At 43.3% G+C, this 22,320-nt stretch overlaps 3 protein-coding genes and 1 long non-coding RNA gene across 39 annotated transcripts in view; 3 read left to right on the top strand and 1 right to left on the bottom strand.

The window, feature by feature from the left end:
• The window catches only part of LOC135249291 (deleted in malignant brain tumors 1 protein-like), an 82,274-nt gene that overhangs the window by 49,965 nt on the left and 9,989 nt on the right, over window positions 1-22,320 (top strand). Inside the window, exon 15 of one of the 20 annotated variants that reach the window (XM_064324791.1) lies at window positions 2,383-2,415. The exons of the other annotated variants lie outside the window; for them this stretch is intronic. Coding sequence (XP_064180861.1) covers window positions 2,383-2,415 — 33 coding nt within the window. The remainder of the gene's footprint in view (window positions 1-2,382; window positions 2,416-22,320) is intronic. 20 annotated transcript variants of the gene reach the window in all.
• LOC135249361 (uncharacterized) lies at window positions 303-10,310 on the bottom strand. The gene is made up of 3 exons (XR_010328662.1): window positions 10,052-10,310; window positions 7,533-7,581; window positions 303-1,140 (listed from the first exon to the last, which is right to left on the bottom strand). It is a non-coding gene; the product is annotated as an uncharacterized LOC135249361 (long non-coding RNA).
• LOC135249547 (uncharacterized) lies at window positions 2,528-6,296 on the top strand. Its single transcript, XM_064325157.1, has 8 exons — window positions 2,528-2,549; window positions 3,059-3,208; window positions 3,725-3,778; window positions 3,943-4,011; window positions 4,082-4,195; window positions 4,540-4,617; window positions 4,922-4,981; window positions 5,310-6,296. The coding sequence occupies exons 1-8, from the start codon at window positions 2,528-2,530 to the stop codon at window positions 5,375-5,377; spliced, it is 615 nt and encodes a 204-aa protein (XP_064181227.1). The 3' UTR covers window positions 5,378-6,296.
• On the top strand, window positions 8,492-15,635 carry LOC135249320 (uncharacterized). Of its 17 annotated transcripts, none has more exons than XM_064324853.1 (5): window positions 8,492-8,658; window positions 10,317-10,469; window positions 10,982-11,144; window positions 14,813-14,888; window positions 14,950-15,635. In XM_064324853.1, the coding sequence occupies exons 3-5, from the start codon at window positions 11,082-11,084 to the stop codon at window positions 15,276-15,278; spliced, it is 468 nt and encodes a 155-aa protein (XP_064180923.1). In that variant the 5' UTR covers window positions 8,492-8,658; window positions 10,317-10,469; window positions 10,982-11,081; the 3' UTR covers window positions 15,279-15,635. The 17 variants fall into 17 exon arrangements, 5 of the variants coding, with proteins under 5 accessions (XP_064180923.1, XP_064180920.1, XP_064180922.1 ...); XM_064324850.1 differs by adding an exon at window positions 14,379-14,434 and having other exon boundaries at window positions 8,496-8,658; window positions 10,982-11,250; window positions 14,813-15,635; XM_064324852.1 differs by adding an exon at window positions 14,379-14,434 and having other exon boundaries at window positions 8,499-8,658; window positions 10,317-11,144.

The following is a 22,320-nucleotide window of genomic DNA, read 5'->3' as shown; positions in this document are numbered from 1 at the left end:
TTTATACTCCTGTTAGGACCAGTATAATAAACCTCATGACTGCAAACCCAGTATCACTCCTATTGGTAACAGCAGCATAAAACTCCCCCGCTCGACGAAATCCAACAGCTCCCCCCCCGTCCCGCTCAGAAAGATTTGCTTAGGGCCACTGAACCCCTAGGGCCGGCCCTGGTACTTTTAGAAACAATAGAATTAGAACTGACTCATACATGCAGATGGGGAGGACGATATGAAATCATTAATGAAGCTAATTTGCTCTAAACTGGTAAATATGTAAGTCCGCTTATTAGTTTTTGCAACATTAAATTGGTAAAACTATGGATTGTGATTTTTTAAAAGGTTTTTAGTGTAACCCCATGAATGAGATTTTTTGAAGCTCTAAGTAGTGCAGTTTGTTTCTGATATGGAATGAACCTGTTTCTGTCTTCGTGTTTTAAAATTTTTCAAAATTTGTAGTTCATTTATTTATTTTTTTCTCTTCACATCAAAGGGGAAGAGGATGATGAAGTTCCACGAAGCAAATTGTCATGTTCCTCAGCAGCAAATCAGGGAGCTTGCACAAGTACGTTTTTTTGGTTGAATCCTGTGGTAAGCCGCTCTGAATAAGAGTGTCTACTGAACGTAACGCAAATGTTGAGCAGGCTGCATCCACAGCCACAAATCCACTCTGCTTTGGCAAAGCAGAAAGCATTACGTCAGGTCTGCCATAATATTAGGGCAGATGTGTCTGTGGGAGGTGCTAAACATAATGAGGTCAGTCATAGTGTTAATGGAGATGTGTCTGTAGGAGATGCTAAACGTAATGAGGTCAGTCATAGTGTTAGTGGAGATGTGTCTGTAGGAGATGCTAAACATAATGAGGTCAGTCATAGTGTTAGTGGAGATGTGTCTGTAGGAGATGCTAAACGTAATGAGGTCAGTCATAGTGTTAGTGGAGATGTGTCTGTAGGAGATGGTAAAGGTAATGAGGCTGCTCAGCTCATCTGTGTCTCCTGCTCTAGGTCACTGGCCCCTCCGGCTGGTGGGGGGTGAAGGCGGGTGCTCTGGGAGGCTGGAGGTGTTCCGCGGGGGCTCCTGGCGGACAGTGTGTGGAGACTCCTGGGACATGATGGACGTCCAGGTGGTGTGCAGACAGCTGGGCTGTGGGACAGCAGGAAAGGCTCATGGTAATGCTACATTTGGGACGGGGAACGGCACCCTCTGGCTGACTGAGGGGGAACTGCAGGGGCACTGAGATGCACCTGTGGGACTGCCCACATTCTGTGCACCAGCACAGCTGCTGCCCACACCAGAACCAGGTTGGGGTCACCTGCACAGGTGAGCCTGCGACTCCAGATCACCTCAGGCTGACTGCCAGCTTCTGAGAAGATTAATCACTGGAGCCCTGACAGAAACACACACCCTAAATGTCAGGGTCAGGGGTAGGACTCAGAAGCAGACCTAAAATCCGGTAAAAAACTTGGCGATTTATTTTCACAAACAGGGTAACAGAAACAGCAACGGTCTCGTAATCACTATACAGGCGTAGGTCGAAAATCCAAAAACTCCAAAATCCAATCGGGCAAAGGTACAGAACAGGAGCAGAGACCAGGTCAAGGGAACAGGCAAGAGTCGAAAACCAGAAGCTAAACAACAGAGCAGGCAGGCTAAATTCGTAGTCGGATAAACAGGCAAAATTTGAAAACCGGGAAATACAGAGATACAGAATTGAAGGCTCGAACGGCAACCGAGAAAAACAGGAACGATCTGGCACAGGCTAATGGGGCTAACAGAAATATATAGCAACGGAAACTGAACAGAGTGGAAGATGAGTTGCAGGTGGAGACGGCGGCCAAGGCTTGATTGCATAATGTGGTGAGGCTTGATGGAATAATGAGGCAGACAGGCAGGACTGGGGGCGGAGCGTGGGCGGGAACCAGGAACCTGAAAACCAAGGCACACCCCATGCCCTCACACACACAGACACACAAAAGCATACATACGAAAAAATAAAAAATAAACAGATAAAAAATAAATAAAAATAAATAAGGAGAAACAGGAACAGAATGGAAACTCAGGCAGACCTCCTGACACTAAACCCCAGGAGCAGCTTAAAGATCCACCCTGCATTACAGCTCAATGATTACTTTATTCATGCGCTCACTAATAATGCAAGTAAAAAACATGATGCTTTAGAACTACATTTACATTTATCAGAAGCTCGTATCCAGCGCAGCTTACAGAAGTGGAATGAGCAGAGAGGATGTGACATCATCAGGGTCACAGCCAATAACAGTGGGCAGGAAAAGGAAGTGGAACAACTGAATGAATCACACAAGCCCTTTCTCATGCCCAATAAATAAAACAATGCATTTTAATTTATTCATTATTTTATTGTTTTAGGTACTCCTGCAATGACTACAATACCAAAGCCAGGTAAAGCTGCCCCAGGAGTCATTTATACAGTGAAAAGAGGACCTCACAACTAATCTCAGCTGATGGGACTAGCTTTTCCATGAATGCTCTGTTTTGCATTTCTACCATATAAATGGTGGTGGCTGTTTGCCTGGGTAGGTTGCTAAGTAACACTCAGTATTTGAGTGTTAACAACAACTGCTTGCAGTTTTTGCCTGTTGGCAACAGTACCTCTGCATTAATGCATTAAGACAGAATGTAATCCTATAGAATTCTATCAAACGTTAAATGTGGTGTGGCTCTCTGCTTGCTGAATACTGGTACCAAGCTAGCAGTTTGCTTAATTTAAATAGACAGTGTTCTTGAACAGAGAAGAGAGAACACCCACGTTTTAGTACAGATAGCACAGGCTTAGCTAAAGTTTACTCGCTGGAAAGTTAACCATGCACTTGCTCTCAGGCCACCTTTTTATGTTGTAGTGGGTATCTTGTGGAATGACTCAGTTTGCTTCATGCAGTTGCTCTTTAATAGGTCGCTGGATGGCTGGCTGTATAAGTACAGTACTATAAGTGGAAACACAGCTGAGTGGTCGGTGTAAGTAGAGTATAGGCAATGTGCCATGTTCTCTGCTGATGCCCAACCCCTTGCCTTCCCCGTTTTTCAGTTGTGTCCAAACGGCCAGTGTCCCGATTAAAGGAGGCTCCGCCCAGCCGGTCTATCCCAACAGTGGCCTTCCTGGTGGTAGGGGCGCTGTTGTTCCTGCTTCTGGTGGTGCTGGGTATTCTGCTACTCCAGAACAGAGGGCTGAGGAGAGGTAGGGGCGGACGGGGCTGGGTGAACCGCCATCACACGCCGAGTGTGACTGAAGAAGCCTCTCCAGTGATCAGCTCAGTGGGTTAACCACGCCCAGCTCTGAATGGGGGCTGATGGGAGGCTCGCCCAGTTAAGACCCTGCGCCAGTGCGTGTGGGTGGGCCCGCAGTGTGGGGCCGAGTCCTCCATCACCAGCTGCCCTGAAAGCAAGGAGACTGTCGGGTGACGCGTGATTGGCTGCAGTGATCTCGAGGGAGGGATTTGGTTGGCATGCTGACCTTGTCTTTTTTTACCAGCGCCCCCTGTGGTCGATCACATTCCTGCAGTCTGCCCAGATAAGTTATCCCTTATGTGATAAAAGGTTAGACTGATCTCAGATCAGCGGTCCAACAGGGCCTTGGTCTCTGTCAGGTGGCTGGTGTGTGACAGTAGCTGTGTGCTGTACCTCTGCTGCTCACATGCAGAGAGAGATATGCAGGAGACTTTGACTCTGTGATTCTCTGTCTCTGCTCACACAGCCCTGTCTCAACGGGACCACGCCCCTCTGCATGAAGCTGTCTACGAGGAATTGAGTACAAACTAGCTAGAGGGGAACCTACAGCGCCCCGGTGGGGTGAGTGAATCTGATCTGTCCTCCTCGTGCTTCACTGTAAAGTCTTAAACACTCTGTGGAAGACCTCCTCAGAGCATGTGTGGTGTGGGCGGGGTCGGGACACACCCTCTCTCCTGTTCACAGGAGTGGCCTATCAGAGGATCCGCCCTCTGGGTGAAGGCGTGGGGGACAGCGAGGGACACTCCCTCTCAGGTAGGGGCGGAGCTCTGTGGAGCTCTCAGTGGGTGTAGGTGGTGGTGTCCTGCTGTGTGACAGTCCTGAGATTCAGCCAGAAGTTCCCAGAAGTCTCCTTGCTTTCAGGGATCTGGTGATGGAGGAAAACCGGAGAACTATGATGATGTCATCCCAGCGGATAAGCATCCAGACAGTGTGGCAGGTGAGTGTTCTGATTGGTTGGTGGGATGATTCAATATTTTTTTAGTATCCTCATGAATACATTTAATTGCATTCATTGTTATATGCTGTACTTAGTTGTTTGTGCTAAAGAGCTTGTAGAGATTTGGAGGAGAAATCTCCGCATTGCTGGAATAATTTCATTACATAGAACAGTTCTTGCAGTTGACTTGTTTTGTTGTCCAGACTTAGACATGGAAATGACCTTTAAAGTTGTTGCCCCAATAATTACTGTAACAAATATAACCACCAAAACCAATATAGCCATCATGAGCACTATAACCAGTGTGCCGAGTTTAACCAGCACTGCTGCTTTGTCTGTTTAAGGGGAGCTGGTGGAGGGAGATGCACCAGAGCACTATGATGATGTCATCACCATGCAGCTGGGCCCAGATGCTTTTCCAGGTTGAGTTTCTCTTTACAGACAGAATGTTGGAGTGAAACACAATGTCTGTCACTGAATTTACTGTGTTCTGCTCAGGTGCTTTTCTGTGTCTCTGGCTGCAGTCATGTGATTTATTCATTATTAGTGTAATATTTATATTTTAGATTGTGATGTTTATTAGTCTATTTATAAAATTTTATAGATTAAGACACTATCCTGTGTTGAAAATTGTTACTTTCTGTCTATGCCATTTGTACTTCCTGTCTGTGTAATTTTTGAAAATCACTGCCATGGGCTACTTCCTGTCTGTGTGGTTGGTTACAGGGGATCATGTGACAGACACAGAGGAGAATTATGATGATGCCGTAACTGGACTGGATCCAAGTGGGTGAGTCTGTACTAAGTGAATCACTTTTATGCAGTTTTTATGGTTTAATAAAAATTCATCAATCCATCCCATTATACTTCATATACCGGTTCTTGGAAGACATTTTTCCAGATTGCTTCATGGGCAATTATGAGAATATGCACATTCCATTCCACCTGTAAACTGGTTTCTGAGAGTAGACATTTTAGTGTAGACATGAGCCTATGAAAATATTTTGAATGAGACTTTTTCTTTCAGTATAGAATTATGAGATCACAGCGGGTATTTGGTGAAAATTAGCCTTTCCCTTACTGTGTCTGTCTGTCTCCTGATCTGTCCCTGTAGGGGAGAGTGTTCTGGCTGAAACCCCTCCAGCTCCCAGTGGGATGGACTATGATGACGTGGGGGAGTAGCCTCCTGAAAGAGGAGAAGCACTGTGAGATTGACAGTTTTAACTTTGGAAGTGTCCACCCGCAAGTTTGGATAGAATAACTTACATGGACTCCTTTATCCTACATGTCTGAAGCAAATGTTTTAATGTCATAAAACCATATCCCACTAGATCAGTTGTTCATGAATTTATAATTCACCCAAAATTATTTACTGTGGACTCCTTAGCTCATTCATAAATTAGGACACTGGAAATCCTGGTACTTGTATACATTAAGAACAATAGCTTGCATTCACTGACACAATGAGACAGTTACTTTTTCTGACCAAGATGATGATGTACAGCTCAAACTACATCAAGCCAGTACTGGCCACTTTAATATGAAATTAATGTATCAAAAGTTTTGGAATGTAAAAATGAAAACTGTGCTTTAGCCTGTGTAAGCTTTTGCTTTAGATTTGTTTGTATTTACATCAAACCCTTTCAGTTTTGGCTGCTGTGTTCATCATGTGCAGGTCAGAGCTGTCCATGTTGGCTCTCTGATTGACACATGGAAGGGTAGCCAGACAGCACTTATCCAGCATCCCAACATGCTCATTTGCAAGATCACATTTTTAAACATGCTTTTATTGCACATAGCTGATGAGTTTGTTCATCTTTCCATCTGAGCAGAAGATGAACAAGGCAGTAAGTCTCCACTGGCTGCTTTGTTACTATTCAAAACTATTTCAGTACTACTTATTTCATACTGCTTTCATTACTTCTCAAATTAGTTAACTACTTTTATATATATATATATATTTTTATGCTAGATCTTGTAGAATTATACTGCTTTTCATAGACAAGATTTTATAAAAATGAAATATATTTAGCTAAAATACTCAACGTGTATTTCTTAGCCTTATGAAGCAATACCAGTATTTTTAACAGCTGTGTGTCAATAAGATAATTTTAAATAAAGCTGAAAGACTGATTGAACTTAGCTCTCTCATTTCATTTTTTTTCTATTCTACATTAATGTATTTGTTCATTCATTTGAAAATATGCAGGGATAGGTATAGTACACAGTTTAGATTGTTTGCAGATTTATGACACTGAAATAGAGGAAGAGAAACAGAACAGCAGCCATACCACCCTGCACCCTGTTCCTGCTGAATGGCTGAAGCTACACAAGTGTGAGCTTTGGGTGGGAGACCACCGGGGAAAACTAAGTTTCTTAAAAATAAACCAAAATTTAATTAATTACCGTTCTAAGAATCCTTCCCCGTCCCATCCCTCTCGGCATATCTCTTTATCCTCACAGATCGTACTTTCCCCCTTTTATTTTATAGTCGTTCCCCTCAATTAATTCTCAGTAAACACTCCGGCATCTCTGGCAGTTTATATTCAATTCCGTGCTCAACATTCGACGCGCGCTCGCCCGGTTCGACTCGCTACTCCTGCCGTTCCAGCCCAATAAAGCTAGAAGACAGCGCTACTCTTGTTTATTCTGATCATTATTTGCAGCATTTAATGGGACAAATTCTCTTGACCTGCTTTAATACTGAGCTTGCCAACGGAAGCCTGGTTTTGTACCAAAGGCCGGCATTTCCACGTGTTCACTGTACTGGGATTTTTACTGACACCTAGTGGTGAAAATATGCAAAACCTTAACAACACCAACACGTCCTGTCTGCATCTCCCAGTCACAGGGATATTGCCCCAACCGTCCCAATTTCACTCCACACTCTATTGCCCCAATGCCGTAATACAGATGTTCTCATCTTATCCCTTTTAAAAATGTAATAATCTTTATTTAATCAGACAGTTAAGTGAGTTCTCTTTTGCAGTGAAAACCTGGGGAATTAGCGTGGGGGGGAATTAAAGGTGTGTAATCACTCAGATGTAGGGGATGAGTTGGTGTTTGTGGTACCTGGACCTCCAGGTGAGAGAGACACCTGTGGCCAATGACCATACCACCACTATCTGTGTTAATGTGTGGCTTTTGTCATTTATCTATACCCTCCTACAAGACAGAACAGAATGTAGGAGAGCAATGAGAGGCCACTTATTAAATAAATAAACTGCACGGATGAATAACCTTAAACTCGCCTCTCCTGGTTTTAATGTTTAAGTCTCTATGTCTGTATGATATGTCCTGCTGTCGGCTGCCCTGTCTTGGCTGATGCAGTACATACCTGTGTCCAGATGAGGTCAGCAGAGGTCATGTTTCACTGTCAGCCAAAACTAAGAGCAAGTGGGGTAAAAAAAAAAAAAGACTGAAACAATGATTATAAGAAGATTCCCAGTGTGAAAACATCATAGGTGGAACCAGTCCACAGAGGAAGAGCCCGTCCTCCACTGACTAGCTTGCTATCAATAGTTAAAGATGAGCTAAATGGCAATAGGGAGCTAATGGGGAATCTGTCAAAGCAAATAATCAGTGTTTGGGCAGATTATTGCCTGCGGTATTAAACTATGGTAAAATAGATTGTCCGTGTATATTAATTTAATACATGGTTCAGAAGAGAGAGGTCACCCATCCAGGCCTCCAGATGATAGGTGTTTGACCGCGGAGAGGTTCAGCTCTGGAGCAAAATGCAGTGTGAATATTCCCTTTCCTCTGACATCATGCTTGAGTCACCGAGTCCTCCTGCTGTTTCTCTCGTCTGTGTGATTGGGGGGAGTGGGGAGACGGGGAGGGTTGTCTGGGGAGAGGATTGCCTAATGTGTTTGAGAACTCCATCTTGAAAGAATTGCAGATGTCAGCAACCTTCCTCTCAAAAAAGGTGGGAAACATGTGGTACCCCCACACAGTGAGGAAGATGATGAGGGAGGCAAAGAAGAGGCCAATAATCACAGTTTGAGTTTAGTTGCATTTTGAGGTCAACAAGTCTCATAATCAACCACAAAATGGCCCCCAGATACCAACAAGCTCCCTCTCCTAAACACTGTTTAAAGATATTGTGTCGAAACAAAATATCTGAAACTTATACGTGGAACCCCCAAAGTGGATGCTGTAACTGTATTTTAACTCCTAAATACGTATAAAATAATATTAACTGAAATATAATTTACACACGGAGTATGTTGCCTTAGGTGTACTTTCTGAGAGAAATCAGCATGACTCTGATAGGCCCACATGACCTAACCTGACCTTTAACTGTGACACTGAGGAGCTTGCAGAGGGACTTCAACCCCCTCTAGTATCGTAGAGTATCCGAACGTAAACACAGCAGCCGGAAGTTGTACTGGTTATCATGTACGTCTCATTCATCTGCATTTGAGTGACAAGCTTCTCTCTCCTCTGCAGAGGAGCTGCGGGTAAGAGACGCTCGCGTGGTTTCTCTGCTTTGATCGCGCGCTCGCGTGGGAAGCAAAGCTAGCCTTCATAAATGATAAATGATGCTTGCAATCCTACTCATGTTAGCTAGCAAGCAAATAACAAGAAATCAAGCTTGTTCTAATGAAAAACGTTTCAGCTAAAGTTAATAATACAGTAATTACTTTCTAGCCAGCTTTTCAGGTTAAAATGATTGTGGTTATGTTCAGTTTAATTCGTTCAAAATCAAAACACGACAGGCAAGAAAACATTGGTAGGTAGCTAACAAGCAAACCTAGTCTTACAATCAAGGTTATTTGATGCTTACAATCCTACTCAAGTTAGCTAGCAATGCATTTATTACTTTCTAGCCAGCTTGCCAGGTAAAAATTAACTGTGGCAATTCCTTATGACAATTAATTATTTTCCACCACGTAAGTAATTCAGTTCATGTAAACCGTTGATACACACTCCTCTCTTGAGCGTCTAGCAGCGATTATAGCCTAACTATCGAGATTCTAAGTAACTAGAGATAAAACTTTTTTTTGTACTCCACGTAAACCATAAACCCTTGAATATAAAAACGACTCGAAGTCGACGTACGACCCAAAGGCCAATGCGGCGTCTATGTATATCTCATAAAAAACACGTTTTCAACGTACAAAAATGCCAAGTTACTCACACATACAAGATATACACCGTCTATAGCTCATTCAGACTGCCAAAATATAGGCCTGCCATTAAAACTATTGATATCAAAATGACGCCAAGTTACGGAACTACAAACAATATAGGCTATCTTGCCTCACCGAAATGAAATAAGATGTATTCCAAAGCAATGCTACCCAATATTTCCTCAATTCTTTCAAGTCACTTGCCAAAACTGGGACCTTGCCCACTAGGCCACAGGCAGACTAGCTGTTTAAACTGGAAATGTTTCAGAGTAAAAAGGTATGGGTATTTTGCGTGTGTATACGAGTTATTGATTGGGTCGTGTAGATTTGGCCTGTGTCGGTAAAATGTCCAATGGGGAGACATGTTGTTAGTCGGATAGGCGGAAGGAAAAATAATAATGAGAAGAAGAAGAAGGAGTAAACACAAAATCCCGTTAGTTTGGGGCTTTATTGTGTGGACATGTGAAGTTGTTTATGAAATCTGTCTGTTGAAATGGGGTCAGAATGTACAGAATTTAATATTTTTAAGGGCTGAGTGTCTGTGGCTGTTGTGGTTATTTCTGTGGGAAACCCTGAAAAGTGCCAAACTCTCTGTGCTGTATAGGTATGGGACATGCCCCCGCCAAGTCGTAACTTGGCGGGATGGCATACCTGCCATCCCAATATGTCTATGACACAAACTGTAGCATGATGTGTTCTGAAACAAGACTGCATTTGTTACCAAGGCCGAAAACCATAGACAGACTTTTGGAGGCTCTCGGCACGAGCTCAACAGATCCTCACCGTAGTTTTAAACTATATGGTCAACATTTACGTAGGGCCTATTTTCTTAAAAGCACTATCGTTTTAGAAAGGACTGTAGTTGTGATGAAGTATTAAACAGTTAGTGCTTTATGTCAAATAACTGCACTGAACTTCTTCGGAAACGTGTAGTCTGCAGCCTTTTCTTCATTTTCCTTTCACTGGCCTGGCCAATCGGTGCTCAGCTTTTCGTTGCCCAATGACGTCATTACTGTTCGACGGCGGTAAAGTTGAACAAGACTTCCAGGAAGGCTGTGAGTACCGCTCCGTGAAGCTAGTGTCAAAATTTTTTCATTATGTATTTTGCAACGATACAAGTAATTGATGTCCACTGATCCGTAAGTATTTCAGCAAATATTTCTTTGTGGTGAACGTTCACGTTTGCTGTCGTGGTGAAGAAGGATAATGAGGATAAAATGCCTACTGCTCAAGTTAGCTTGTTGAATTTAAGTTGTCCTTGACAATAACTCAGATGGAACGGTTATTAGCTGAAATGTTAGCCACCATTATTTTAAAGAAAAATGTGACGCAATGTGATGTATTTAGAATGTCTGCTAAGTGGCTATAAATATTTATTTTTCCATATGTAGGATTTTTGGGTGTAAATATAAAAGCTATTGTAGCTCATCCATTAAGCATTGTGACGAAGCACACAGATTGTTATCTGTCAAGTATCTGAGACCTCCTCTGAGTGAGTAATAGAGAATAGTGTACATTAAAAGCTGATTAATTGATTAAATCAGCTGAATTGGTAACGTCCGTCGGTACAATGCTTATGTTAATCATTGGAAAGATGCAGCGGTATGATGAACAGTGCGGTGAACGGAATAATGCGCGTGCTGTGCGTCAGTGCGCTGCAGGAGAGCTGAACGGGGGGAGTGGCCGCGTTCTCAGTCTGAGTGCTGCGGGACCAGCTTGGACTATTCACGAGGAAGAGCTGCACGTGGAGGATGAGGGATTTGAAGATGTGGAGGACAGGGACCCAACGGCCCATCATCCTGCAGAACCATCAGGTAAATCACCCACCCTGCAGCCCTGAGGCCTGTCCCCAGTACCCCCACCAAACAGAGCACTTCTCCGCAGTCTGCCACTGCTGCTCCACCTGGGACAGACCCTCTGGTAAGATTTCACTGTTAAAGTCACAATCTCGAAGATTTCCGTTTCGTTCTCTTTGGCGGTACCAATGGCGAAACGCAGTAATTGCAGGTGTGTTTTTGCACCTCACTTCCCAGAGATCCAACCGGATCCGACCACTGTCGCCTGTGTGACGTCAGTCAGTTTGCACCTGGGCCACGCCAACTATAACACTGTTTACTGAATAAAAAATGGTTGTTATAAATGTAACGTTATGTACATACTCATTCATTGTCTAACATTAGGCTAACTTAAGCTGTCTTTACACTGCCGAGCTGGGTTAAAATGCTGTAGCAGACCTGGGGTAGAATTAGTGATGATCAATTTCCACTGACGTTCTTTATCCACCTTTTGCCCAGTATGAACATCTTTACACTGCAGAGAAGAATTTGCGGGATTCAATGTGGCTCGTGCAATTATGTATTTCATGCACAATAAACAGTCTTTCTCGTGAATGATTGTGATATTTTTGAAACAACTGCCTTGCAAAATGTTACCCCTGATGTTTTTGGTTTTGCTAGCTAAGCTGTTCGAGAATAAAGCTGAGCTGAGTGTTAAATTAACAATCAGAACAAGAAGAATAAAATAAAAACAAAGGAGATTTCACCAATAAAGGGCAAGGCTGAAGGAACATATGAGGAAGCGTAATAAAATAACAACGCTTATCCATACTGCTGTATTCTTTTATTTAGTTCTCTCCGGCTTGACATCTTCATACAGAAATCAGTCCCAGCTCTGCACCACCTATACCCCGGGTTAATGCTCTGTGTAAAGACGGCTTTATTCCGATCATTAGCCTATAATATATTGATGAACTTGATGGCAGTGTAAATAACGGCAACATTAAGGCCAATTCAGATCAATGATTCGCAAAGAGATTAAACGGTTTTAGAATGTTTCAGAGAAAATTGCAGCGGTGTGAACTGGTTAGTTGCAGAGCGTCTGAAGCCGTTGCCTGGGGTCTCAAAAGACCCACCTTGTCAAATCGCCAAGTGCAGTTAGAACGTTTACAATCAGACGTCTTGGAATTTTGCAAGTTGCATCCAGTCTCGTTCCGAATCATTGATCTGAACTGACCTTTAGTTAGCTACATTGCAACGTTGCAACAAGGTAGCATTGCATTCGAGAGGCGTTTTGCGAGGTCGGTACCAGTTGGTAGCATTAGCTAGCGTTTTTTCTAATTGTTAGCTGACATTAGATTGTGTTAATTACATTAGCTAGCTAGCTAGCTAACGCAATATTACATGATATGAGAGATGGCTACTGTGCGCAACTTTGCCTGAACTAATGTTGCCTTTCTTGACATGGTCCGGTAGCTAGCGTTAGCTGTGCAAATAGCTAGGCTATGTAATTTAGTAACGTTGCATTGTCATCAAATGTAATACGAAATCTACATCAACAAATAATGACCATGTTACACAATGAAAACTTTTTAGGGTTCCATAACCCCCCCCCCCCCCCCCCTTCTCTGTTATTGTAACGCTAGCAGACACTAAAATCCTTGTTTTTCCTGTTAAAATTAGTGTAGAGGTGTTACGGCATGGCTCGAAAAGCCATAAGTCCAATTACCCAAAAACACAATCAAAAAGCTGATTTAAAAACACAAACCCAGACTAGAATAACAAACTAATCACAAACGAAACGAAGTTAGTTCAAACAAAACGATCTTCACAAAAACTACAAACCCAAAACCACAAATCAAACCACACAGAAAAGAAGATCTCAAAGAAAGACGCTCTACCCAAACCACAAACACAAAAGCCCCAAAAGAAACTGTCCCCTGCCTCATACTACTGGGCTTATATTGGGCCACAGGCAGGTGGAGGCAATCAAGCGATTAGGCAGTTAGGTAATTACCTCCACCTGCATTACCCAGACCAGCAGAGGCAGGGGACGTAACAAGAGGTTGTCAGTCTGCTGGATTGCCCACCTTGTTACTTTTTTGTTTGACCATCATTGTCATAATTATTCTTTTTAAAGCTTTAATAAAAATGCATATTTTCACTAAAATTCAGTCTTTCGCTGTGTTATTACATCCTATTTTCATGTCTTTTACTTGCTTTATGCACCTCCTAGACCTGGTCATCCTGAGGGATTGCTCCTCCTCCGATCCCACGGTGACCCCTCTGCACCAGTCTGACCACCACTTCATTTCCTTCTCCCTCCCTCTTGCTCCCCTCCCTCCCTCCCCTTCATCCACTCCTACTGTCATGGTCCGCCGTAACCTCCGCTCCCTCTCTCCCTCCTCTCTCGCTTCTAGTGTCACTGCTTTACTCCCCCCTCTTGAATCCTTCTCCAACCTTCCCACTGACTCTGCATCCTCCGCTCTGTCTTCCTCGCTCTCCTCAGCACTTGACTCTCTCTATCCTCTAGTCTCCAGGCCGGCATGCTCGTCCCCTCCCAGTCCGTGGATGTTTGACCCCCTCCGAACCATCCGGGCCAGCCTACGTGCAGCGGAGAGGAAGTGGAGGAAATCTATGGCTCAATCTGACCTGTCTGCCTACCAGTCTCTGCTAGCTGCATTTTCTATTGCTGTAACCTCTGCTAAAATGAATTATCAAACAAAAATTCATAAATCTGCCTCTAACCCTCATCAACTGTTCTCCATTTTCTCTTCTCACCTCAGCACTCCTCCTCCCCCACCTCAGTCCTCCCTCGCTGCAGATGACTTTGCGGTTTTCTTTGATGAGAAGATTGCAGACATCTGCAGCTCCTTCATGTCCACCGCCACCCTTCCCCACTCCCCCCTCTCTGTTCCCTCCCCTTGTTTCTCCACTTTCTCTCCCCTCACTGACTCTGATGTTTCCCAGCTCCTACTCTCCCACCGCCCTACCACCTGTGCTCTTGACCCTATCCCTTCCTCTCTCCTCCAGACTATCACACCTGACATCCTCCCGTTTGTCACCTCCCTTGTGAACTCCTCCTTGTCTTCTGGATGTTTCCCCTCTTCCTTCAAGCTGGCCCACATCACCCCACTGCTGAAGAAGCCCACTCTGGATCCCTCCGTCATCCAGAACTACCGTCCTGTTTCTCTTCTCCCCTTTTTATCCAAAACAATTGAACGAGCTGCTTCTAACAACTCTCCTCTTTTCTCTTGCTGAACAACCTCCTAGACCTCCACCAGTCCGGCTTCAGACCTGGCCACTCGACAGAGACCGCACTCCTCTCGGTCAGTGACTCGCTTCACGCCACACAAGCAGCCTCCCGTTCATCCGTCCTGATACTCCTAGACCTTTCTGCTGCCTTCGACACAGTCGACCACCCCATCCTCCTGTCCTCCCAGGCAGCTGTGGGGATCTGTGGCACAGCACTAGACTGGATTGAGTCCTACCTCTCCGGTCGCTCCTTCCAAGTCGCCTGGGCCGGTGCAGTATCGGCACCTCGCCCCCTTGCCACAGGAGTTCCCCAGGGCTCAGTCCTTGGTCCCCTCCTGTTCTCTCTGTACACCTAATCTCTTGGTCCTGTAATCTCTGCCCATGGTCTGTCTTATCATTGTTATGCCGATGACACCCAACTCTTTCTCTCCTTCCCCCCCTCTGACACACAGGTCTCCGCTCGCATCTCTGCTTGCCTGAAGGACTTCCAGAGCTGGATGGATAACCACCATCTTAAGCTGAACCCAGGTAAGACAGAGATGATCTTCATCCCTGCTCCATCCTCTAACCTCCTTTTCTATTTCCCTAGGGGACACTGTGGTGTCATCATCACCCACTGCCAACAACCTCGGAGTGGTGATGGACAACAGACTGCCCCTCTCCCAGAACATCGCAGCGGTGAGTCGAACGTGCAGGTTCTTCCTGTACAACATCCGGAGAATCCGTCCCTTCCTCACCACCTACTCAACCCAGCTCCTGGTTCAAGCGATGGTCCTGTCCTGCCTAGACTACTGCAACTCGCTGCGGGCTGGTCTGCCAGCATCCGCCATCAGACCCCTGCAGCTCATCCAGAATGCTGCAGCTCGCCTGGTCTACAACCTCCCCAGACATTCCCATGTCAGCCCCCCCGCTCACTGACCTCCACTGGCTGCCTGTTATGGCTCGCATCAAATTTAAGACTTTGGTGCTTGCATACCAGGCTGCTAAGGGGTCAGCACCAGGATGCATTCAGAGAATCATCAGACCCTACACACCAGCCAGACCTCTCCGTTCTGCCACCTCTGGACGCTTGGCACCTCCCCCTCTTCGTGTCTGTACTTCCCGTTCCCTTTCGCGTCTGCTGTCTGTCCTGGCCCCTCGCTGGTGGAATGACCTTCCCGTGGCGGTCAGAACAGCAGAGAATCTGACTACCTTCAAGCGCAGACTAAAGACTTGTCTCTTCAGGCTGCACCTCTCCCCACCCCTCCCTAGCCTCTACTTTACATTACATTACATTACAGGTTTGGACGCCTTATCCAAAAGATACAACTTTACATAGCATTTACATTGTATCATTTATACGCTGATATATATGAAGCATGCGGTTAATCAGGTTAGTACCTTGCTCAGGTACAACGCAGGTCCTTACCCGGAATCGAACGGGGACTTCGTTAAGCCCAGTTCTACCCTGTGCACCTCCGTCTCACTTTAGCTCAGTGTACCTAGTTAGACTAATGCGATGCATTAGTTTGTATTGATAGGATTGCTTTGTCTGATTCTGATTAGGCAAGTGTGATTTCAGTGCTAGTTGTACTTGGCAGGATTGTGTGTTTGTTTGCTGAACAGGTTACCCTACAGGGTTGGAGTCCTGATCTCTGTGGTCACTTCTGGCACTACGATCTTTACTTCACTCTAGTGTGTTTTTCTGCACCTCTGCACCTTGAACTGATGCACTTGTTGTACGTCGCTCTAGATAAGAGTGTCTGCTAAATGCCTGTAATGTAAATGTAATGTAATTTGCATTTACAATGAAAATGTATCAGGAATATTATCATTTTTTAAACAAAATGCATCAGGGCTTTGCTGCATAGGGTTTCATACTGCACTTTGTCTTTTATTGGTTTTTTAAAATTCTTACACATTGAAAGATCATCACCTGAACAGGCCTCATACAAAAACATTAAAATCTGAAAATAAGCCAACACAATAACAGTTATGATCAATTTACAAAAGTCCAAACGAAAATCAAAATATTTGCTGTTTCAACTGTACATGGTAGATGTGTGACGGATGGGTGTCTCTCTGGGGGGTGGACTAAATGATCAGTTCTTTCCAATGGTCCACCCCCATTTCTCTCTCGCCAGGTTTTTGTCTTTCCTAAAGGCCCAAGGCTGCACTGGGTTTCAGACTGCACAGCCAAACACTGCACTGAGAACTCCATCCTTTTTAGAAACGAGCCGCTTTCTTCTTCTGTGTCTGTCAGCGCAGTGTGTCACAGGGGCGGGGTCTTCTGGTGGGAGGAGTCCTGACATCCTGCAGTGATGCAGAGTTGGAATATATGGAGAAAATGTAAATGGCTTGCGCTGATTTGTCACTGTGGCTGTTTGAAGTGTTCCTGCAGTGCTCTTAGAAGGCAGCAGTGAGTGTGATTGGTGGGGGGGAAAGAGTGTTCTCTCTCACAGGGGGGCCGGGTGTGTGCACAGGGCTCAGTCTCTCTGAGAGCTCAAAGGTGAAGGTGTGAGCATCCACTCTGCTCTGAGGAAGGTTTGGTTTGTTTGCGCTGAAGATGGAGAGATGTCTGTTCTTTCTCTCTCTCTCCTCCCTGCTCCTGCTCCACACAGTCAGTGAGTACCAGCTTTATCCTCCTCTCCAGCTTCTCCACACCCAGTCAGGGCTCAGAGACTGGGGTCAGGGCCAAGGGGTCAGAGGGCAGCTCTCCAGGCCAGGGCAGGGCTCCAGGCCGTCTCTAACACCAGAGTTTACTATAGTAATATTTCTCTGCATCATTCATGAAGCTTTCATGAAACAAATTTTATTATTAATTATTTAGGAAATGTTTCTATTTGATTCACTGGTATATAAAACATGATATTTGAATAATCCAGCCAAGATAAAGTTTTTGTTTGATCTTGTTTGTGTTTTAGTAAATATGAATATATTGTGAATATAAAGATATTTTTCAAATATTGTTTTTATCGTTTCCGTGTCTATGTAATTTGGCACCTGATAGTCATGAAACAGTCCAGGTATTAGTTGGCGTTCCCAGAAATACCTGATTTTGCGTGAAATTTATATCATAAGTTGCCTAATTAATATTTTCACTTTTTGTAGTTGCAAGTTGCTTTTTATTAGTGTATTTTTATAAGAACTCTTCCGTCTTTAGTGCGTTATAACGGAAGGCACAACGGAAATGTGACGTACTCTCATCAGTGATCATTTGATGCCTTTATGGCAGCACATTAATAATATATTGCACTTATTAAAATGCTCTCATCTCATGAAACTTATTACAAAAACTTTAAAATAAAAAACGACATGTTGCCATCGTGGTAACACCTGCTCAAACCTCAACTTCAAAAGCAGGACTGAAGCAAATTGATCCAGAGTCAGACTTCCTGTGAATTCTTTTCAAATAAACACTCTGAACAGATAATATTCTCCACCGATGTTACGGCTGCAAATGGAAATATTATTTTATTTGAAACTCACATAAGATTGAATATGTGACATTTTTCATGCAATATTTTACTATAATTTTAAAAAATGCAAATATTTCAAATTAAATAATTATTGAAATTGCACAAGAAATATAACGAGGACATACTCCATAGGATGAACGCTAAAAGTATAAAAGTGATTGTTAAACAGGAATTTTGTAGAGATGAACTACTAACGTCAAATAAAAAAATATATATATAAGCTAACAATTAGAATTCATGTTTAATCCTCATTGTGGAAACATACCATTTGACTGAAAACATTACATTATATGACATTTAATTGGAAGACACTTTTATTCAAAGTAATGTACAGTAAGTGCATAACAACATCGTCACTAATGTAAAATATTAAAACAGTATAATGTACATCTACATACGCCCAGGGCTGTACTTAATATCATTAAATGCTTAAAATTCATTCCAGATAAATCTCCTTTTTCACTGATAAATGAGTTCTTAGAAATGCACTGAGCTTGGTAGGAAGAATGGTCTCCTGTTGCTCGTCTGTGTATTTTTAGGAGCTGTACTCTGCACAGCCAGCGTTTTATGATGCACAGAAGTTTACTGAGGTTCTTGTCTGAGTGACCATTCAGCCAGGAAATGCAACAGAAGGTGAAAAGTCTTAGTACTGAACTGCAATAAACACACTTGGTATTCCAGTCTACTTCTAAAGTTCTCAGTTTCTGTAGAAAGTAGACACTGGTAAGGCTGATTAGATTTTGAATAGATCTGGGTCTGTACTCCACTTGAGATATCTGCAAATGTCAAATCTCAGGTTTGTAATACCATCTCACTCACAGCATTCTCATTTCCTATTTTCAGTGCAGTAAAACAGTTCTTATGTCTGAGAAAGTGAAGGGGGTTTCTCCACCTTGTGGCCATAGTGTGCACCTGCATTCTGTAGGGGCTTTAGCACCAGTGGCGTCACTAGGGTTGATGATACCCGGTGCGGTCGACCGTTGGTGTCACCCGATTTTGCCATCTGCTTATTCAGTCATGTGACTGGCCTCACTGGCAGAGCTTGTGTCACTGGTGTACAGCGTACAAAGCCAAGGTGACAGAGCACAACCTAGTGGTGTGCCTGTGTTCCTGCAGACACTGCTGGGGGCATATCCTTTTCAATTCTCAGCAAAAACTTGGGGTTTACACCCATGGTAAACCAGGCTAAACATTATTGAGAATCTATAAACAGTGGTACTACATAAGAACCAGGTTTATCTATAAGATGTTTATGTACAGCACTGTGTGCCGTAGTTTTTTCCATGTTTGGTTTATTGACTGTTCATTTCCGTTTAGTTGCGTGCTGATGTGTTCCAGTCTTTTATTTTTAATTGTTTGTTCATATTGTCTTGGTTTTTGGGATTTTTAAACCATTTTTCATTACATTCTTATTATCATTTTTCATATTTGTGATTATTAACTTGGATTTTTTAGCTACTTAAAAAAATTATTCAAGTAAATTATGGCCAGGTCTACACCTTATTTTGAGGGTTGATACTGTGTGTTTTGAAATATTTCTATTAGAATTTTTATTTAATCACTGCCAATTGCCTCTTTGTTGTACCAATTGTGTGCTGTTTGGGCCTTGTGAAAGAATTGAGGTTATGTATGTGTGTTGGACTGCTGTGTTCTCTTTAAGCTCAGTGATCTGACTGTGATCTGATAAGGTGTTTGTGGTCTGACAGTGAATGCATTTATGGAGGAGGGGTTTAGGTCCGTGATGGCATAGTTTTACCCCTGTTCCAAGAGCTGAACTGTATGTACAGTATATCTACCTAAAGAGTCCCCTCTAATCACCCCATTTTTATATAGAGACCAAGACTTTGACAGAGATTCAACAGTGCCTTCCCATTTTTATGAATTACTCTGTCATAATTATTTTTGCAAGGGATAAATTTTTGGTGACATGGATTAGTTGCTCCAAAATGTGACAAATTCCCAATTTCCCGGACTAAAGTCAAGCTGTTTACCTTTCCTGGGTTAAAATCCCCCACATAGGGTGTGGGGCCCTGGGCCTGGGGTTGCAGATTTCCTTTAGGGTTTAGGAACATGTCCTCTGAGTAATAAAATTCAGAGGATTATATATCTGTACATAGGAAAAAGGTGAGATTTGGATGGATGTGACATTCCTTATTTTTGAGATATGCAAGTCTGCAATTATTTTAACCTGAATTATTTTCCATTTTGAGCCTTGGCACCCTGGAATTGTTTTGTTGAAGGGGTTTTTTGAAAGGGAATTTGTTGAAATCCAATTTTAATTATTTTATAACTACTGATAAAATCTGGTTTGTGCTCTTCAGCCCAATGAAGAACAAAAGCCCTGTTGTCCAACTGCTAATTGCAAGTGATCTCCTTACATAAACAATAAGTGATTACAATAGGGCATTAATGACAAACTATAACTAATTTAATTATTGATTAAATTTTATTTAATCAAAAAATTAAAAAATTTAAATTTTATTATACATATCGTTTATTTGGCCAATTATTCTGCTGATTATGTTGAGGAGTTGCGTTTTCTCCCATCCCCAAACCTGGCCGGGTCCTTGGTGTTGCAGCAATAGCTGCATCCCTCTTGAGTGGATTTGCCCTGTCTCTCATTTGTGGATTGATGGGTGGTTCCAGTGCCTCCTTCAGTTCAATTTTTAAATTGACTTTGAGTGCAATAGTAGGATACGGGACCTGGGGGTTTTCAGGATAGGTGGTGCCATGGGGAGGCTGAGTGTAGTTTGGGGGGAATTTAAATTAAAAATTAAATAGGTGACAAAAGGGGATAGGGTTTATTTTTAAAATGGTTTCATTTTTTGTTGGGGCTTTGGTTTTTTTCTTTTTTTTCTGTTTTGTTTTTTTGTTTTGGGCTGAAAAGGGGATTTTTTTTTAAAACCTTTTTTTGTGATTATTTTATGAAAAAGGGGTTTGTTTAAAATCCCCCAAAATCTCCCCTCTCTCTTCTCTCTCAGGCAGGTGGAGGATGTGAGGTGGTGAATGGGCAGCCCCTGTGGGTGGGAGAAGTGGAGGTTTACCATCAGGAGAGTGGGACGGTGTTTTACTGGGTATGCCAGTGCTGGGTGGTGTGGGGACAGCTGGGCTGTGGAGATGCTGTAGAAGCACCAAATGGTCACTTTGGCCCCGGGTCTGGGAAATATGGATGGGAGTGTTTTGCAGGGATCAGAATCCACACTGAAGTGTTTTCAAGGATGGGGAATCAACTGGATCATGAAAATGCTGGAGTGATCTGCTCAGGTAGGACTCAGCTCTTCCATGTTCTTATCCAACACAGGACTTTGGATTTAAATGAGGATATATTAGTTTCATAAATCATTTATTACATAACTAAAACTAGTATTACATTTTAAAATGTGGTGTTTATGAATAAATTACTTATTGTTCCTTTCACTGAACTAATTAACTTAAATCACAGCAGAATCTTTGTGTTTCTGATGTATTTCTCTTTTTCTGCCTTATCAGAATTTTATTTTTAAGTTTAAGTCTGTGGGAAAGTTTAAAATGTGGTTGGTCATCACGGGTGCATTCATCGGGGGTTGGCTCATCTCACACTCGTGGCGTGAGATTGGCCATATCACACCCGTATTCCATGTATAATAGCCTTGAAATCCTTATTCATCAGCTGTTTTTTACTGTTGTCTCGGTGGTGCCAGTCTTGCAGATGATTCTCTCTTTATTCCTGTTAACTCCAGCAAGGGCAGGCTGGTGGGCGGGGCTGACCTGTGCTTGGAGAGTGAGATCTCATGGGGCTCCTGGGGGCACGGTGTGTGATGCTGCTTTGACCAGCGGGCCCAAGGTTGTGTGCAGGGGCTGGGCTGTGGACCAAAGAGTGCGGGGGCATGCTTTTGGCCAGGGAGGGAAGGTTTGGGAAAGGGAGATTCAGTGTTAGGCAAAAAATCTCATTTACTTCTGTCCCAAAGCACCCTCCAAAATAACCCTGCTCCCATGGAAACGATGTGGGACTGGTGTTCTGGTAAGAGTCTTTTATACTGTGTGTTTCAGTGACACTTGGGTTTTATAGTCCTAAACAGATTTTCCCATTTATATTTAAGAAGATCAAGATATTAATTCATTATACTGTGAAATGTTCATGTCATTGTAATGCTGGATATTGTGATGCAGATATAATCTGAAAATTGCGGTACACTAAAAGGGGGGAATGTCCCCCATAACCCCCCTGATGGGGAAGACACCATATGTACCATAGACACCCCCAGGAAGAGGAAGCACCGAGAAATCTCAGCCTTCCTTAGCTGCAGGATTAAATCAGGCATTTTAGAGCGGCATCTCCAGTGTCTTGTGGTTTAATCTGTGTGGGTTTTATGATCTCCCAGTGTTGTGAGTTTAATCTGTTGGAGTTTGTATGATCTCCCAGTGTCTGTGTGAGTTTAATCTGTGTGGATTTTGTATGATCTCCCAGTGCTGTGATTTAATCTGGGAGTTTGTATGATCTCCCAGTGCTGGAGTTTAATGGG

The sequence above is a fragment of the Anguilla rostrata genome, chromosome 2, assembly GCF_018555375.3.
Source record: "Anguilla rostrata isolate EN2019 chromosome 2, ASM1855537v3, whole genome shotgun sequence".
Taxonomy (NCBI): domain Eukaryota; kingdom Metazoa; phylum Chordata; class Actinopteri; order Anguilliformes; family Anguillidae; genus Anguilla; species Anguilla rostrata.
The sequence above is the reverse complement of the archived record's forward strand: the minus strand, read 5'-3'. Positions and strand labels throughout refer to the sequence as shown.

What these genes read in the sequence shown, in the direction of transcription:
- LOC135249547 (XM_064325157.1), top strand. Translation starts at nt 2,528, where the DNA reads ATGGTGGTGGCTGTTTGCCTGG. An exon ending in AGCTGTCTACGAGGAATTGA is followed by an intron (nt 3,779 to 3,942) that starts GTACAAACTAGC and finishes TCCTGTTCACAG; the next exon opens with GAGTGGCCTATCAGAGGATC. An exon ending in GGGCCCAGATGCTTTTCCAG is followed by an intron (nt 4,618 to 4,921) that starts GTTGAGTTTCTC and finishes GGTTGGTTACAG; the next exon opens with GGGATCATGTGACAGACACA.
- LOC135249320 (XM_064324848.1), top strand. Translation starts at nt 10,901, where the DNA reads ATGCTTATGTTAATCATTGGAAAGATGCAGCGGTATGATGAACAGTGC. An exon ending in TCATCCTGCAGAACCATCAG is followed by an intron (nt 11,145 to 14,378) that starts GTAAATCACCCA and finishes ACAACCTCCTAG; the next exon opens with ACCTCCACCAGTCCGGCTTC. An exon ending in CAGAGACCGCACTCCTCTCG is followed by an intron (nt 14,435 to 14,812) that starts GTCAGTGACTCG and finishes TCTGACACACAG; the next exon opens with GTCTCCGCTCGCATCTCTGC.